Source organism: Lonchura striata, chromosome 2, assembly GCF_046129695.1.
Source record: "Lonchura striata isolate bLonStr1 chromosome 2, bLonStr1.mat, whole genome shotgun sequence".
NCBI classification, from domain to species: Eukaryota; Metazoa; Chordata; class Aves; order Passeriformes; family Estrildidae; genus Lonchura; species Lonchura striata.
In genome coordinates, this window is record NC_134604.1 from 14,409,170 (window position 1) to 14,426,288 (window position 17,119).

General features: G+C 48.5%; 1 protein-coding gene across 1 annotated transcript in view; it reads right to left on the minus strand.

Annotated features, from left to right (window-relative positions):
- Positions 1-17,119, minus strand: part of IGSF3 (immunoglobulin superfamily member 3) — a 92,046-nt gene that overhangs the window by 51,055 nt on the left and 23,872 nt on the right. Inside the window, exon 2 of the mRNA XM_021541594.3 lies at positions 13,523-13,900. Coding sequence (XP_021397269.2) covers positions 13,523-13,900 — 378 coding nt within the window. The remainder of the gene's footprint in view (positions 1-13,522; positions 13,901-17,119) is intronic.

Consider the following 17,119-nt stretch of genomic DNA (forward strand, 5'->3'; position numbering starts at 1 on the left):
CAAACTGCCCACAGCGATCAGCTGAACTGAGCCCTGCCAGAGCATCCTGTGGCCCGAACATACCACAGGAGACAGCAAGTCCATCCTGCTGCTCTGATGGTCTGTGACAGGGCTGCCTGCAGAAACTCATCCCAGTTCTGCCAGGGGCAGCTCAGCACCCATGCAGCACCCTGAGCTAGCGCTGCGCTTTTCACAGCAACAGGCTCCGGCTGAGCCCAGCTCCATGGGCACAACCCAAAACCACAGCACTGCTGCCCAGCCCAGCATGCCTCTGGTGTCCTGTTCCTTCTCTCCCCTTCCCTCCATCCACATCAAACCCTCACCAAGAGGCTCTCTAAGCAGATGAGATCCAAGGAGCCCGGTGTCTCTGAGGATGGGCACACAGGACACACTGCTCTGGCCACAGACACAAGAGAGCCGAAAGGATCAGAGAGTGCTGGGCATCAGCGTCTCCCTCCCCACTGCTCACCAGTCCTGTGACTCACAAAGTCACTTCAAAAGGAGCTCCTCAAAGCACCATCACTGCCTCTGACATCCCAGTCACAAAGGGAGAGGAATAAAGGGTAGGAGGCAGCAGTGCAAAGGTAATTACTGCATCCTGACAGCCCTGATGGAAGACAGCACTGAAACCCCCATTGTCTGCTCCAGAGTCAAAAGCCTGAAACAGCATCTAGGGCACTCGAAGGACACATGGGAAGGGTAGGGGAAGAGTCCCCACAAAGCTGTGCAGAAGGAGGCCAGATGGAGAGAGACTCATGTCTCTGACAGTTCTGGGGTCTTCTCCCATTGCAGGAGGAAGCAGGGACATTCCTTTCACCCCAACCACAGTCCCTCTCTGGTCATGCCCATTTCAGCTCTCCCTGCTTCAGTGCCTCCAAGATGCCAACCTATACACCCCACTGCTCTTAGCAGCACAAAAACTCCCACCCAAGGTCTTCCACCTGCCACTTCTACAGTCTCTCTTCCTCTTGCCTGTTACTGCTTTGCTTCCTGATCCCTTTCTTCCCTCCTCTCACCTTCTGCCTGGTTTTTAACCCTGTCACCTCAATCTCCCTCAGCCCACTTACTCTGCTTTGCATGCCTTCATTTGCTCTCCTTCATGCTGCTCAGCACTGGGATGACCACAACCTTCCCTTTCCTCAGTAAGGGCAATCTCCTACCCCACAGCAGCCAAAGGGGTCCATCTCTGGCTCAGCTTACCCTGCACCCCAGGACTCTGCCTGGAGGCAGGAACCCCTCACGCAAAGGGGTGCCTTTCCCTGCACCACTCCTCTGGATATGCTCATTCACTCATCTGGCTGTTGCACTTGAGAGGGGCTGTTTGGACGATGGGCAGTGCTCCCAGCTTCTGCAGAAGGGGAGACACTGGAAGCACCCCCGTGACCACAGCACACCTTTCACTCTGTCCCAGAGCACCTGCCCCTCTCAGGGCAGCCCTTCCAGCCTGCACCCACAACAAAGGAGTTCTTTCAAAACACAGAATCTCTCAAAATTATGGATTCATGCCCTGATGAGGCCACGTCTCCACCCACTTTCCCTTCCCCACGGGTAAGCATCGCTGTGCCAGTGCTCCCTCTCCCAGCCACAGTGCCAGGTGGGCCACCCGTCAGGCACAACCATCACCTGCAGTTCTGCAAGGACTCCTGGCAGTGGCCAGGTGGCATCAGTACACCTGAGAGAGCTTAAAAGGTGACAACAGACTGCCAGAGCACCTGCGGTCATCTGTGGCATACTGATGCAAGTTTTTTGCAATTTTTCAGTGGACACGGATACCAACATGAACCCTCTGATAAGTAACCTGCTGCTTTTGGATCTCTTCACTTCCATGCAGCAGCACAAAGCCATAAAGAAAACTGATCTTGCTAAACCTTCTCACCCTCAGTATGTTTGGCATTACAAGTTACAATCAGGAAATGCTTTTGGTAAGAAATGGCTTTATAAAAATATTGCTCTCTTGAATAGGCAGCTAAAAATGAAGGATGACAGGGTCTGAGAAAGTTAAGTGCTCAGAGCACATCGTGCCTAGCACACAGAGGCATTCCCGACCAGAACACTCTCCCTGCCATGACACACTTCCTCAGGGCAGGCATCCCTAGCTCTACATTTCTTCGGAGAGCCCTAAGTTATCATTTTAACTCTCAAGCAGCAAGGAATAAAGCCCTGAAGGGTGCAATATGCTGAACCACAATGTCAAGGAACCAGAGCAAGGCAGAGCCCGGACACTGAAGGGCATCCAGCCCATTAGCACCAACTCAGTCATCCAGGATCCCTGAAGGCAGAGGCTCATTCAGACTTCAGATGGGGAGCAGAGCAGCCCCACCTCTTGCCTCCTCAGGGTAAAAATCACGCTCCTCTCTGCATTCTAAAGCGCCTTTGTTCGGGTTTGCCCTGTTAGCTCTGGCTTTTCTTTGTAGGCTCTCCAGAAGCATCTCTTGTTGATGGCAAGGGCAAGTGGGGCGGCTAATCCCATTCCATTAGCATCCTCTGAAATGCTCCAAGGACTAGGATGCTGCCTGGGTGCAGGTGGCCAGAAGGCGGCTCTCACTAAGACAGCTTGACTTCTGGATGCATGCACACACATCCAGCCCCAGAGCCGTCTGCCATCAATAAAGCCTGCCAGAGGGGGGAAGAGGATAAAGAAACAGCCCACATGTGGCTGGAAAGGAGATTTTTTTCCTACCGACACAGCCTTCCCAAAGCCAAAGGTCGTCATTGCTCCTCTTTTCTGAAGGTGACACAAAACTAAATCAGTGGGAGCCAGTTATGTATAAAAACAAGCGAGCACCATCCCACAAAGGCCAGGGAGGGTAGATGGGACACCCCCAGCCCCCCATGCTCCTGGGGGCTGCAGCAGCACAGCCCCTGATACCCCAGGGGGCAGATAAAAGGTTGACAGAAGTCATTCCCCTCCTCATATGATGACCCAGCAGTGCCTGCAGCACTCTCATGTTCCTTGCAGCCCCCCTCTCCATTACATTTCCCATTTATAAACAGCTGTTTGGCAGTATTACTAATCAGTGCTGCATGGAATAATGTTACTTTTCCCACCACATTACTATGTTATCTTCTGTCCTCCCCACCTCCAGCTGCTGCTTTCCTTCCACCACCCCCAGCTTGGAAAGCAATAATACATTTCTTCATTTTATTCAGACTCTACTGTTCTGATAGCACAAACAATTACTTGCAACCCATGAAAAAAAAAAACAACCCAGAAAGTTGGGGGTCTTTTTAAAATTAAATACTGGTAAACCCACTTAAAATAAATACTTGCTGAAGGAATATCATCTGGAGACTGCTCTCTGACTTATAATAATCCCACTGCGCCCAGGGAAATCCTCTTAAACCTATATCAGATAAAGATTGTAAAACTGTTAGGGGGCTAAACTGACAGGGCAGACACAGAATCAAGATGGAAAATTTCTCTCCCCAACTTCTCCTTACCGAGGGTCAGCTCTGTCCCAGTGCAGGTCAGGTTTCCTTCTCAGCACATAAAGCAAAGCCCTGCACCACCTGGAGCTGAAGGGAGAGGGGAGGAAGGCCAGTCCTGCCAGGGCTTTGGGCAGAAGGAGGAGGAACAGGCTGCTGTGGGACTCTAAAGCACCAGAGAATTATCTTCCCTTTCCCACCTCTCCTGTGGGTAGCATAAGCAGGGCAGAGACCCTCTGGAGCATTAAACTTAAAGAAATCTCCCCATCTCCCCCTTCCCCCAACTCTTCTCCTCCAGATGCTCAATAGCAACATCTCTAATTAGAGATAAGGATTCCAAATCATTGGAGCTAGGGGTGGCACAGAAGCAGTAGGATTTCAAGTTTAGTGCTATCTTATCTGAGATGACAGAAAAGATCTGATGTAGACTGGTAATGCTCATAGGAGAAACTTGTGCTGCTCTGCAGTTTGCTTGAGCACTGGCCACCACTTTCACTTTGTTGGTTTTGCTATTTTTCAATAAGATGTACATCCACACCACAGGGAGCATTTTGTGGCACAGAGCTGAGCAATGGACACTGCACTCATCCTCTGCTACGTGGAGACTCCACTGCTCATCCCCAGACCTACTTGCTCTCCAAGAGAACTCAAGGAAAGCACCACATCAACAGCAGAAACAGCTGCCCCGGCCTCTCAGAAGTGCAGAGCAACCAAGTCTGAGGGGCTGGAATTAAAGAACAAATAAAACAATCCTCCAGGGAAAACAAATTTAAAAAAAAAAGAAGAGCGGGAGGAAGAGTTAGAACAGCAAAAACCTCCCCAGGGAAGCACAGCAGGAAAAATAGGCAACGTGGAACATGACCTTTTTTGGTGGTGATCGAGTAAGGGGCCGCTCCTTTGCAGGATTTCTCAGTGCTGCAGCTGGCTGGAGCCACGGGGACCGTATTCCACTTTCAGAGTTCACTGAGCAATTGCTAAGGCAGGGGACGGGTGCCATATGTCACCAGCTGCGCTCACAGTCGTCGCTTTCCCCATTTAACGCTGAGAGACTCTTTGGAGGCACACGAGCACAGAAACCTGCACACTTTGTGCCTCTCCCCCGCCACCCAGCCCTCCAAAAAGGCTGCCAGAAATGCCAACAGGCTCTGCCAGTGACACCGGGAGAGGGTCCCCGTGCCAGGGAGCCACAGGCCGTGCTGGCTGCTCCATGCCTGGCACTGGCAGGGAGCTGCAGGTGGAAGAAGAGATGGGTGTCCCTGAGCTCCCCTCCAGCCCCTGGAAAGCTGCCGAGTGCACAGGAGGTAGGAGGCAGGTACCAGGCTCTGCCCATCCCACTTTGCAGCCTGCTGGCTCCACCACCTGCTCACCCAACCCAGCCCAGCTCCTTCTGGCTCTCCTTTTGTGTGCAGTAATTTTTTTTCTTATATTTCAGAGCTTCTCTTGGTTGTGCAAAAGTAATAGTGAAAAAGTAATCATTTGTGGGGGAGAAAAAAGGGTTTGGAAGTGCCCACACAACATTAGGAGGAAATGTTGAATTCAGGATGGGAGATAGCATTAAACTGTTTTAACACCAGACAACCTTTTGCCCTGGGCTTGAACCTAGGCTGCTGAATAACTCACTGGTGGTAGAGCTGGTTTTCAAATGCACCAGGATCTCTGAGTAGAGATTCTTCTATCCTAAAGACCTATTCTTAAAAACCTCTGTATCCTTTACTTCTTCTCAGCACATCATGTCAATACACACAACTAGCTATGCCACCAGTCCCTCTACTTGGGGACAGACTGAAAGGCATCCTACAAAACATGGCAATCAGGATTACCAAACACCTCATTTTACCAGGAACCGGCAAAGCACATGGGAAGAGTCAGCAGGAGAAGCACAAAGAAGACATGGTCTGAGCAGGGCTGTGTTTTCAGCAATTCCTTTCAGGGCAGCAGAGAACCCCAAGCCCTGCAGCCTCACTGAGACTGAGGAGGCACAGGGCTCAGCAAAGAGCAAGTGCCACATTCCCATCACCCTGAGGGACACCTGAGAGGAGCCAGACACGGCTGGAGAGCAGACTGGAGGGCATTAATCTGAGCCTTCGGAAAAAAGGCTTTTTCAGGAAAGGCTGCTTAGTTTTCAAAGATCATTTTAGCTGACTGCCCTGATGCTACGATTCAGGCTCAGCACTGCACAGAAACCCACCCAAGCAAAACACCGCAGCTCTTTACAGTCTGAGGGCAAGTCAGCATTCGGGGTTCCACACCTGCCTTCCTGACAAGGAAGGGATGTAGAAAGTCTGGAAGCAAGAGGGCTCATTTTAAAACAAGCCTAGATCTGTGAGCAGAGGGCTGTGCAATTGCCTGAGGCTGTATTAATTTACATTTAGAAATAGCTTTTAGAATACATTTTTTTCTTACAATGCATCGGTGGAAGTGTATAGGTCTGTCCAAAAAAGGACACGCATTCTCATTGTAATTGTTTTCCACATGCTAGCTAAATTTAAGAAAGTACCTCTGCCTCAAAGGGGACAATATAGGAAAAACATATGGAATACAGTGATGTGTTCCAAATGTGTCTAATGCCAGGTTTTTGAGAAATGGGTAGGTGGATGGCATTAAAAAAAAGAAAGAATCAGATCCCCAACTGAGAGCCCTTCCCACAAAGCATGTCATGCCACCAAGCTGCTTGAGGTTTTGAAGGACAAGGCAGAAAGGCGAGGGAGGGGAAGAAGAAACTGAAGAAACAAAAGAGTGGATACAATGGATTATCCATTTTTTAGGCATAGTCTGCCCACCATTTGTTCCATTTCTCCTGCACATTCAGAGGTACAGAAGTGATGCAATGTAATACAACAATAAGAAAGAAAAAGCCAGGCAAGCAATTCCAACCGGAAAGAATAGGAGATTGCATACTGCAACAGAACAGGAATAACTGGAAGTGTTTAGCAGGAAAACACAGTAACATGGGATGAGATAAAGACACACAAAATGAACGAGCCCTGTCCCACTATGCGAGGACATGCACAGAGATTCCTGATTTAAGCCACCAGCTCTAATCTGACTGACATCTACAAAAAGAGTGGTTTAGGAAGCACAAGGAATAACCAGCCCATGGAATTCACTGCCAGACTGTACATGACTAAAGCACAGGGTTGCCTGTGCCGGGCTCCCACGTACCTGCCCACAGCACTGCGGATCACTGGCCCCCCAGTCTGGCAGTGCCTATCAGCCTCACAGCTTCTGCCAGGGGAAAACTGTGTGAGCTTAGGCAGCTACACTTTCAAGATAGCAAAAATGACTAAGCAGGACAGGAGCTGAATCCTATTCAGCATTATTACCAGGCAGAGCTGAAATATAAGCCTTTGTTTTTAACTCCCGCTATCTGAGGAGCTCAAAGCCCATCACAATTATTTAGCATAGACTTTGTAAAAGGCTTGTGTGCTATTATCCCTAATTTTACCAGCTGGAAAATGGTGAGAGAGATGGATTGCACCATATCCAGGGATATGCAGCAAATTGGCAGCATAACAGGGCTGAATGCCTGTAGCATCTCAAACCAGGTGCAATTCCCCAGGCTCTGGCCACAGGAACTGCAAGAGGTAAATATGTTTATCCCTCCCCACTCCTCCCCCATTAACAGACAAATACTTCACTTCCATCCATAGCAGGAACAGAAAGAAAAAGCAGAGGAGCATAGGTCAATATTTTTTGTGAAGGTTACTACAGAGAGAATTAGGCATGTAAAAGAGGACAGTAAGAACAAAATACCCTGTGTCTAGCTGCAAAGGACCACCTATAAGAAGGCATTTGATTTTTTTTTTTAAATCCCTTTTTAATGCCAGCTAAAGGGTAATTTGAAAGTGAAGGACATTTTACTCCTCTGGGGAGCTAATTACTGCAACAAGCACAGCCCAAACAGGCAAAGATGAATGTAACTCACACAGCACAACACCAATCCTGCAGCTCACTTTGGTTAACTCACACAGCTTGGCCAGATAAGGCACACACATGTTTCATGGAGGTAGCCAAGCTGCCAAGACAGACTAATAGAGATTAGGACATCTGTGCTTAGGATTTCCAAGTTCCACCTTCATACACCAGAGCAGAGCAATAGAGACAAACTCCTGCAACCTCATTAGAGAAATAAGAACAATATGAAATATAAAGAAAGTGCCAGAAAAAAAAAAAATATTATTTGGGGATGTAAAAGAGGTCCTCGGTGTTCTCACCTAGTTGAGATCATCTATGTTATGGCATTATTTAGCTCTGACCCTCCAAACTCCTTTATTTAGCACCAACCTTCCAAAATGCTGCCTAACAGTGGTTCCTTTCTGCAGTGCAGCCAAGTAACTCATCACAGGACAATTCAGGGTGGAAGGGACCTTGGGGGTCTGCAGTGCAGCTACAGGTCAAGCAGGGCCAGCTATAAGGTCAGACAAGGCCACTCGGAGCTTGATCCTGTCACATCTTGAAAGCCTCCAGAGAGGAAGCCTTTGCAACCTTTCAGGACAGGCTGAACTGCTTATTTTGATTTTTGCCCTACTGCTGCTCATCTGCAAAAAGCCTGGTCTCCCCAGGACACAAGCTGCTCATTCAAGTATGGTGACAAACACTTTTCCCTGTCTCTCAGGTGAAGACAAAGAAGAAAAATGCAACAGAGAAAGAAGAGCCCCCAAAGACTTCTATCAAAACTGGTAGGTCCTTGTCTCTGAGGTTGCCATCTCTCTCCTTGACACCTGCCTCAAGCAAAGCCACCTTCAGCCCTGTTGACAGCTGGAATAAACCAGCAGCCACCGAGGTCCATGTGCCCCACATGGAGAGAAGTGGCTGTTCTCATCCAGGCTGCCAGGAGCAGACTGTGCTCTCCCAAATCCAAACTGTGATGTGACTTTCTCCCTCTACTCTGTGCTCAGACAGATCACGTATGGCAGCACTTGATGAAGAACAAGGGAAGCTGCTGGCAACACGCAGCAGCAGCTGGTATGGGATAATAAAAGTTCTTTTTTTTTTTTTTTTCTTGCTTGTTACACAGTCTTTCGCTCAGCACAGAGATCCTGGAGGTTTTTGGTGGCAAATTCAACAAAAGAGACCCACTTTCTTCTCTTGAAGTCTTGTCTGAGACACATGCAGCACCCTTCTTTTTAGTGCTAAGTGTCTGGCCTGCATAAATCTTTCTTCTACCTCCCATGCCACCAAAGCCTCTCAGACACACCCTACACGAGTCCTCCCTGCCCCAGCCATGGGCGTCCAAGTGGCCACACAGTTACAGGGCACAGCTGCAGGGCTCAGAGGATCCTGAAGGCAACTCCTAAAGGCATGGTCTTAGTGCCCATGGACTGAGTCCTGCTCTGCAGAGAGCTGCAAGTGCCTTGGGCAGCTCAGCGTTAGGAGACAAGACCCCACCACGCAGAGCCACAGCCAGCCCTGACCTCAGGCAGAGAGGCAGATGGCTTTTCACCCCATCAATGCCCTTGCCCGCCACCACTGCCAAGCTTGGCACGGTGTAGAAACTTCACCACAACGGGGCTACCAGCCAAAAAACCACACAGATTCCCTGGGAGCCATCACAGGTAATGAAGGACACAGAACAGGACAGAGGCCAAGGCACCAACCTACCCAAGCAGGATAAGACCAGTGGGAAATAGCAGAGAGCAAAAGTGTGACCAGGCTGACAGGGCAGCCACTGAATAGCACCTAGCCAGCCAAAACCTCTCTGCCCTCTGTGACCTAAGCCTAGCTGGAAGAAGGTCCTGGTGACCATCCCTGCAGGCACTACCACCAGCTCCACAGCAGCCCCTGCCCACTGCAAAGGCAGCTGTGTTTGAGTGCTCCTTGTTTCTCAAGTATTCACTGACATTGCTTCTTCCCAGTCTGTGGTACCGTGGGGACTGTGGTTTCCTCCCATCCAAACCCCTTTCATTTTTTTGCTTCAACTTGTTTAGGATTGATGCTGTACAGCTGCTTCCCCCAAAATAAAGACTAAAAGACCTGCCACCTCCTCAAGTGCTTTGAAACCTTTCCTCCCGCTCAATCACTACCTGTTTAAGAAAAACCTCAAAGCTTGATTTCTTCCCTCAAATCACTTACTCTGAAAAAGATCTCAGCGTTTTTGGGAGCACAGATGAAAAAACACTGAGATAAAAGTCTGAAACTTCTGAAGAGGTTAGACCTGGGCCTCTTCACTGTTATCTAAGTAAGGGTACAGGCACACAAACAATTCCTCGCAGAGATATAGTGGAGTACAAATTTGCAGTGACTCACGCTCTTTGAAGGAACTGCCATGTGCTCAGTTCTACCCTGCAGCAAAACACAAGTTTACCCATCAACAGGAGAAGCACAAACCAGCACCTCAATTTGCATAGCACCCCTGCAGCTTCACCAACTGAATTACTGTGCAGAAATCTCCTCTTCTGCCCTTATTTCAAGAATTAAGAAAAGGGATAATTCCAGTGGCAACCTGGAAAATACCATTGTCTTGTCAGTGGTGATGCTGTGCTTCTGGGATGCTGCTTTCCTTCACTTGCAAATCCTTTGCTGTCCCTTAACGTCTTAAAAAAGTGAAGGGACAGTCCACATAATTATCACAGCCAGCAATAAGCAGGACCCCAATACGACTGTGTGCATTGTCCCCAGATCTGTGATTTAAACCCAATTTCAATTTTGTACCTCCCCTCTTCAGTAAACCCAAGTGTCCTTCCAATTCAACCACAAAGTCAAAATTCCCACCAGTTGCTTAGAAGCCTGATAAGGCAAGTCTTCAAAAGCAGCCAAATTTACAGCCACTAGTGACTAGCTCGAGGCTAACATGTAGGATCTCTCTTTAGTCAACACAGAGAATGATGCACTTAATTTAAAGAAAGATGGACTGCTCTCTAGATTTGTCTTTTTCTATCTTCTGATGGCAGATATTGCCTGGATATCTACCTTAGGCAGCGAGTCTGGTGTTAAATGGGTGGCAGACAACTCACAAAATCGTCCAAAATATTTTCCCGCCACCCTGAGTAAAAGAGCAGGAACTAGCCTCAGCAATTCTGTGTCAGCCTCAGGCAACTGAAATCTGAAGGCAAACTGAGTTGCAGATTCTGTACATGGGCTAATCCTTTCTCATAAATCAGTCACAAGGTCATGGTTCCACAACATCCTAAAGAGCTGCACCCCTTTTTTTTTTTTTAATTTTTTTTTATTTATTCCACCTCCCTCAGCACCTGAAACTCAGCCTGAGATGTCCTAAATTCTTCTCCTAACACATCTCACAGCCCAGGCATAACTCCATCATCACAAAGGTGCAGCTCAGAGTGGGATGAGAAGAGGAGCAGTAAAATACAGAAAGGCTTGTTTTTGAAGCAATTGAAGACTGGTGAAGAAGATTAAGCCTTGATACACATGCCTGCATGACTGAAGGCCTTTGAACCACACAACTGGCCTCATTCCTAGCTTCAGTGAGATTAGCACTTGTGTTGCATGCCTAAAATTCAGATAAGAGTCCCACAGAGTGCCTGGGGAGCACTTCTTACTCCAGGCCACCACAGACATCAGGTCCTCAAAGTGGTACTAGACCATGGCCAAAGTCTCAGTGAGGGAAAAGGAATCTGGAGTGGTGACATTAAGAACGGGAGAGGGACAACTAAGCATGCTTGCTGTTCATGAGATGAAGTGTACTTTCAAGCCAAACTAGCATGTCTCTGAAGCTGACAATATGATTTTTTAGCAGCCTCAAGAATGCTTGGATGGCAGGAGCAGAACACATCCCAGCTGCTCTGCTGCAAGCTGAAATGCCCCGGTGCAGACAGCAGCCCCACGTGCTGCTGCACCAGCATCCCATGCAGCTCCCCTGCCACGGGGCTGTATCATGAAGGTGGGAAAGAGAAGAAACTCCTCCTTCAGCTCTTTCCTCAAACCACAGGACACAACAATTCCAAGGTCCCACAGCAGCAAGCCTAAAATCAACACTGCTTCAAAGCCATCCACTTCACACATAAGTGGAGAGAATAGAGATGCTAACAAACCTGTCTCCCTTCAGGCTTTGCTGCTGCCAGAAAAGAGCCACTCAATCTAATGAGTCAATTAAAAATTCATAACTGGATGAATGAAAACAAAAAAAAAAAAGTTTGGTTCTTTTTCTGAGAAAATGAGAACAGTAACTCTTTTCTGTACCTCTTCTTGGATATTCTCTGCAGAAACAAAACCAGCCTGAAAAACGCCAACCTATAGTTTAGAGCTAAAATAACAGGAAAACAGAAAGGACTTGTGATCCACCCAGCTCTGCAGAGAGGAGCCCATTTCCCCAGAAGGACTTCAGGGTCCAACAAAGTTGAAGTCAGCACCACTTCCCATGAATGAGAGGCAGAAGGAAGGTTTTCTGTAAAGGGCTGCTGTCTACAGGTCATTGCTTGGAACACTCTGAAAAATTCAGCTTCTGTCAAGAGTTTGGCTAACCCACAGAAAGGGAGCTACACAGATGCACATGTTCAAAATGCAAGTGACCCCAAGTCATTCCCAAAGTGAATTTTTAGAAATGAATTAAGCTAAACAAAATTAGATCCCGAAATCCTGAGTGCAAGCATCCATGAAGGGGATGTGATTTAACTAATCCACTAGAAGTTACTTTAGATCAATTTTCTTGAGTATCTCTGACACATGTAAGCCCCAAAGCCAATGCCCTCCAAGCACTGTTCATGTCCACAGACTCCCAGATCTTACTGGCTTGTAGCTGTGGAAAGGGAAGGACAGAGGAAAAACAGATCAACCCAGCTTTGGCTCCCCAGACTTTTGGGACAGCAGTGGAGGAGCTTCCCACTGCCCAGCCACTGGATATGCTGACTGTGCTCAGCTCCAGCTCCTTGGCAGAGCCACCCAGAATCCATCCAACCCCACCCTGCCCCCAGGCACGTTTTTTCAGTGGGTGTTGGTTTCAATGGGTTTCACTCCCCAGGGTGACTTAACAAAAGCAGCGCTGACTCAGTCTTGTTTAAACTGCAGTGGGAACTGCAAACCCGGCCACCTAAAGCAAATCACAGACCTACAAATAGAAAATAGAATACTCAGGCATCTACCCCCCAACCACTCGTGGCAAAAATGGCTCCTAAATAAGCACCTACACCCATGCTGTGGAGCTCCACCTAGGAGAGTGACTGGGCTTGCACCTCTGAAGGAAAGAGGCCAAGGCCATGCAAGCTGGAGGCAAGAAGCTCAACCCAAAGTAAGGCTATTGTGATTGAAATCATATCCTGGCTTCTTTCACACTGGATTTCTTGTGTCAACACAGCCTGAACCAGGAACACCACCACGGGATGGATAATGTCAAAGTGGTTTCAAGCTGCAGCCTCATACACACCTCCTAAGGATAGCAAGCCTGCTTGCTGTCTGTGGGCTTGAATTTGCTAGAGAGGGGTCTGTGTTGAAAAGGAGCTCTTTTAGGGGTCCTTCAGCCAAAGAGTTGGATGGGAGCCATTTGACTGCTGTTAGCCGAGTTCGACACTTCAAATACTGCTTTGAGATACAGAAAGCAAGCTGAAGCTTGAAAAGGTCAAATATTCTAGTCAAGAGGTGCTGTGGAAATACTCCAGATTTTAAACTACCTGGTTTTGATTTTTCTAACGCAAACAAAACAAAAAAAACCAAAATAAAATAAAAAAAAAAATCCCAAACCAGCTTCTCCACACTAATCTACAGACAACTCAATCTGCTCAGTGGTTTCAGGACGTATTGAGCACTGCTGTAAGAGCCTGAAGATGACCATCTCCCCTGTTCCCTTTTATGTGCTGCTCATTACTATTCCTCTCTTCCCTGCTCAGTTATTTCACCACCTTTGGCAAGCAGCTCTTTGGTCTGTGACTTGTGCCATCTGACACAGACTCCCTGGCCCTCTCCCTCTGTGTAAATCAGTCCCACGCCCGTCTAGCTTTCATGCTGCCTGGTGTCTCATTGTTATAAGGGCCTTATTAGTGAAGAAAGCTCGCTATTTCCTGTGCCTCTGCACCGTGATTTCCTGCAATTCACACCACTGGGCCACCCGCTCACGGGATTTTTATCTGACAGCCTATACAGACCACACTGCCCATGCGGGGTTGAAGGGTGTGACAGCAGCCACGCCGTGAGCAGGACAGCTTACCCACGAGGTTCATCTTGGCGCTGTAGCTGCCGAAGTACCTCTCGTCGGTGTTGGGCGTGTGGCACTCGTACTGGCCGGCGTCGCGGTCCTGCAGCTCGGTGATGTGCAGCAGCACGGCGTCCCCCTGCAGCCGCTCCACGAAGATGCCGCGCCCGCGCACGCGCTGGGTGTAGATGGCGTAGGGGAACGAGGGGTCCACGGTGCTGACGATCTGCACCTCCCGCTCGGGGGCCGAGGGCAGGTAGATGGACCACTGGAAGTTCTGCTCGGCCGGGCCCTGGTAGCCGCTCACCTTGCACCACAGGGTGATGTGGGACCCCTCCGTGCGGTAGAGGGGTCCCTCCTGCACCGTCACTTGCCGCTGGGCCAGCGCCATGCCTGTGGGAGAGAAGAGCCCAGCGTTACTGACCCGCAGGCAATCCCCACACCTTCACCCAGATACATCCCTGCCCTTCCACGGCCATGCTGGACAAAGCAAGCCCTCACACCCCATTTTACATCTGGCACAGCAGGTTCTGGCACAGCACCCCAGAGTCACACTGCAGAATTCTTGCTGACTCAATGGAAGTGTTTTAAAAAACACCCCGAGAAAGAAGCAGCTTTGAGGTAACATAAACCCCTTGCTTGGAAGTTTTAAGAACCCAGGTGTGAAAGGGCAATGCACCATGCAGTAACAAATCAGAAACTCAAGGTGACAGGTCTTTGTTTTCAGTACTTTTACTTTCCAACTCTTATGGAGAGTGGCCAGGGGGCTACACTCCCTCTCCTTTGGTTGCTAGGTCACCCAAACCCAATGTCCCAGGCACTCATCCTCCATCAGCAAACCTGCCAGAGGCTTCAGCTGGTACAAAACCCCCTTCTTCCCCAAACCCAGCACACCTTCTCCATTCTCCCTTATGCTTGTAAAGGCACACAGAGAAATATCACGTTGCTGGCACTGCCTTCCCAAGCCTATTTGAAAGGTGTGCCTTTAGCACGTAACAAAGCCAATTAAAGTGAACGGGGCGAGTGGGCACGTTGCACTCTGAAAGCTGCTGAAGTCAGGGCCCGGTGCCCGGTGCTGTACACAGACACGTGCAGCACAAAACAAAGGCAGCCCCGCAGCATGGTGACCGCAATCCGCCGTATTTTTACACAGATTATGGATGGCTGGCCCTTGGGCTCGTGGCACATTACCAGCACGGCCCTCCAGGGGCCAGATAAATTACAGCAATCTATCTTGTTTGTTGCTACATCAAAGGCTGGAGGTCTGGAGACCACGGTGGGTGTTCACCGGTTATTGAGTTACCAGCAGCATGCACACATGGCAAGGCCAATCACCCTGGCTTCTGTGCCTGCTTGCTTGCCATCATAAAACAGCAATAAGCCGATTTAAAGCAGGTCCTGCATAATCACGTTTGCAAATTTCATCCTCTCTGTGCGTCTGTACATCAGAGGATCCCCCCCCACCCACTCCTCTAATTTTCAATAACAATGCTCAAGTCCAGAGAAGAATTTAAGCTTTCAAAAGCTGGCATCTTGCAGGGAAGAGGTAGCCTTGAATCTGGGGTTTATTGATTCAATCCCGCCCTCTGAACATCGATGTCCAGAAACGAAGTTTTTCTCCACAGCCAGCCTGGACTGGAGCCAGGAGAGATGGTTCTTAGCAGCTTAAAACAAATTGTGAAAAATGGGTTCAGCACATCCATCAGGGCATGCAGCTGAACAGATGGAGTGCAATTCAAACTATTAACTTGGGCTCAGCTTGCTGCTGCTCCAAATTATGTTTCTTTTTACTCTTTATGAAATAATGTGATTTAAGGGGAGGACAGGGAAAGCTAGCACATTTGAAACAAACAGGGAGAGGAACAACAGAGGCAAACACTCCCCCACTGTTTGCTGTACCAATCTCTTCATCCTGGGGAAAGATACTGCTAGAGACAACTAACACATCTATGGTGCAGGCAGCCCCTTCTCTCACACCACAAAGGCCAAAGGACAAAGCAAATATTACAGCCTTTGAAGTGAACTGTTCTCAAAGCAGCAGGAAGGACAAGATCTTTATTACACACCTAAAGACAGCCCATAATCCAATTTCTGTATGCACATGTAGCCTTGCTACAACAACATATCCCACCTGCAATGGCAGTCAAAATTGCACCACAAGGCAAACATGCAGTGGTAGGAATTAGAAGTTCACACACAACACTCCATCAAGTATTTCTCAGCTAAGTGCACAACTTTGTTTTAACGTGGTGCTAGATTTTTTGAATAGGAGTTTTCCAGTTATCTAGTTAAAAAATAGTGTTTTATCAGAGATGGGTATCGAACTTTCCAAAGCTCACTGGAAGACCACAACCCTAGGGACCCACAGTACAGATTTTTGGTAGATGGCAAATCTCACCACCCTCACAGCCAGCACTGACCTGGGCTTCCTTCTTCCCTTGCCAGTGGTTTTTAGGACCTTCACCATAACTCTAACCTGGAGTCCTCCTCCAGGTTCTGAAGAAACCCACTTTCTACATTCCTCCTCTTCTATTTCCCCTTGCACTGGATTGCTGCACCTTCCTAAAGCAGCCAAAAGTGAGCGAGTTAAGAGCCAAAGGGCTCCTTGCTTCCCGTTCTGGCTCCAGGAGCCTAAGTCCTGCCCAGCTCCAGGATGGACAGAAGACAAAACAGTCAGGCTTTTGCTACAACTTGCAGCAGGTTGCTGTCCCAGAGGTGAGACACAAAGGCTCAGAAGTTGGATGAACAGGCTGGATCTCCAGAGCAGGAAGGAGCAGCACATCTTTGGTGCTGTTCACTGTGCCTGGCTGCAAACTGCTGCTCCAACAAAGGTAGGCACAAATGCTTTTCAACACTTTAAAATATCCCAAACAGCAGAAGCAGAAGTATTTCTCCAAAACTATGTTAATCAAGAAAGGAAAGAAGAAAAACAATCACCCTGATAGGATATGGCAGATATGCACCAGTACACGTTGTGCTCAGATACCTTTTGCATGATATTTGGCATTTTGCAAGCTCTGAGAATGCTGTATCCACCACAAACAGTATTAAGAGAACTGCATTTCTTAGTGAGCAAGTGCTCTGATTAACAAAAATAACATGCCTGAGATCCCATTTAAACTCTTATCAATCCCTCTTGAAGTGAGAGAAGAGCTCACTACAGGAGGAGCCGTGTGCTCCACACCTTCCCTAGGACACTCAGGAGACAGTGATGGTGGCATTTGGCTGGTACTGCACTGGCACAGCTGGCTTTTAACTGCAAATCCAATATAATTTACTGACAACGCAAGGGCTGATAGGGAGGAGGTAGTAAGCCAAGTGCTACTTTAAAATTAATAAGAAATTGCAGGTCTGTGCGTCTGTTTTTTTCCAAAAGAGAGCAAATCCCGTGAGATAAGGAAGAAGCCATCCCCTGATCCTTATGCCCTATGGATCAAGGCTATTGTTGCCAGCCTTTTGAGCTAGGAGTAAGCCAAACAACAGCCAGGCAGCTCTCAGCTTACCCATCTCCCAAGCCCTGGAGGGATAAGAGCAGTGGCAAGAGGGAGCAGTGCAGCCGGGTGATTAGACTGAAGCAGCAAGGGACAGCCCAGGACCCAGGAACCCCAGGTG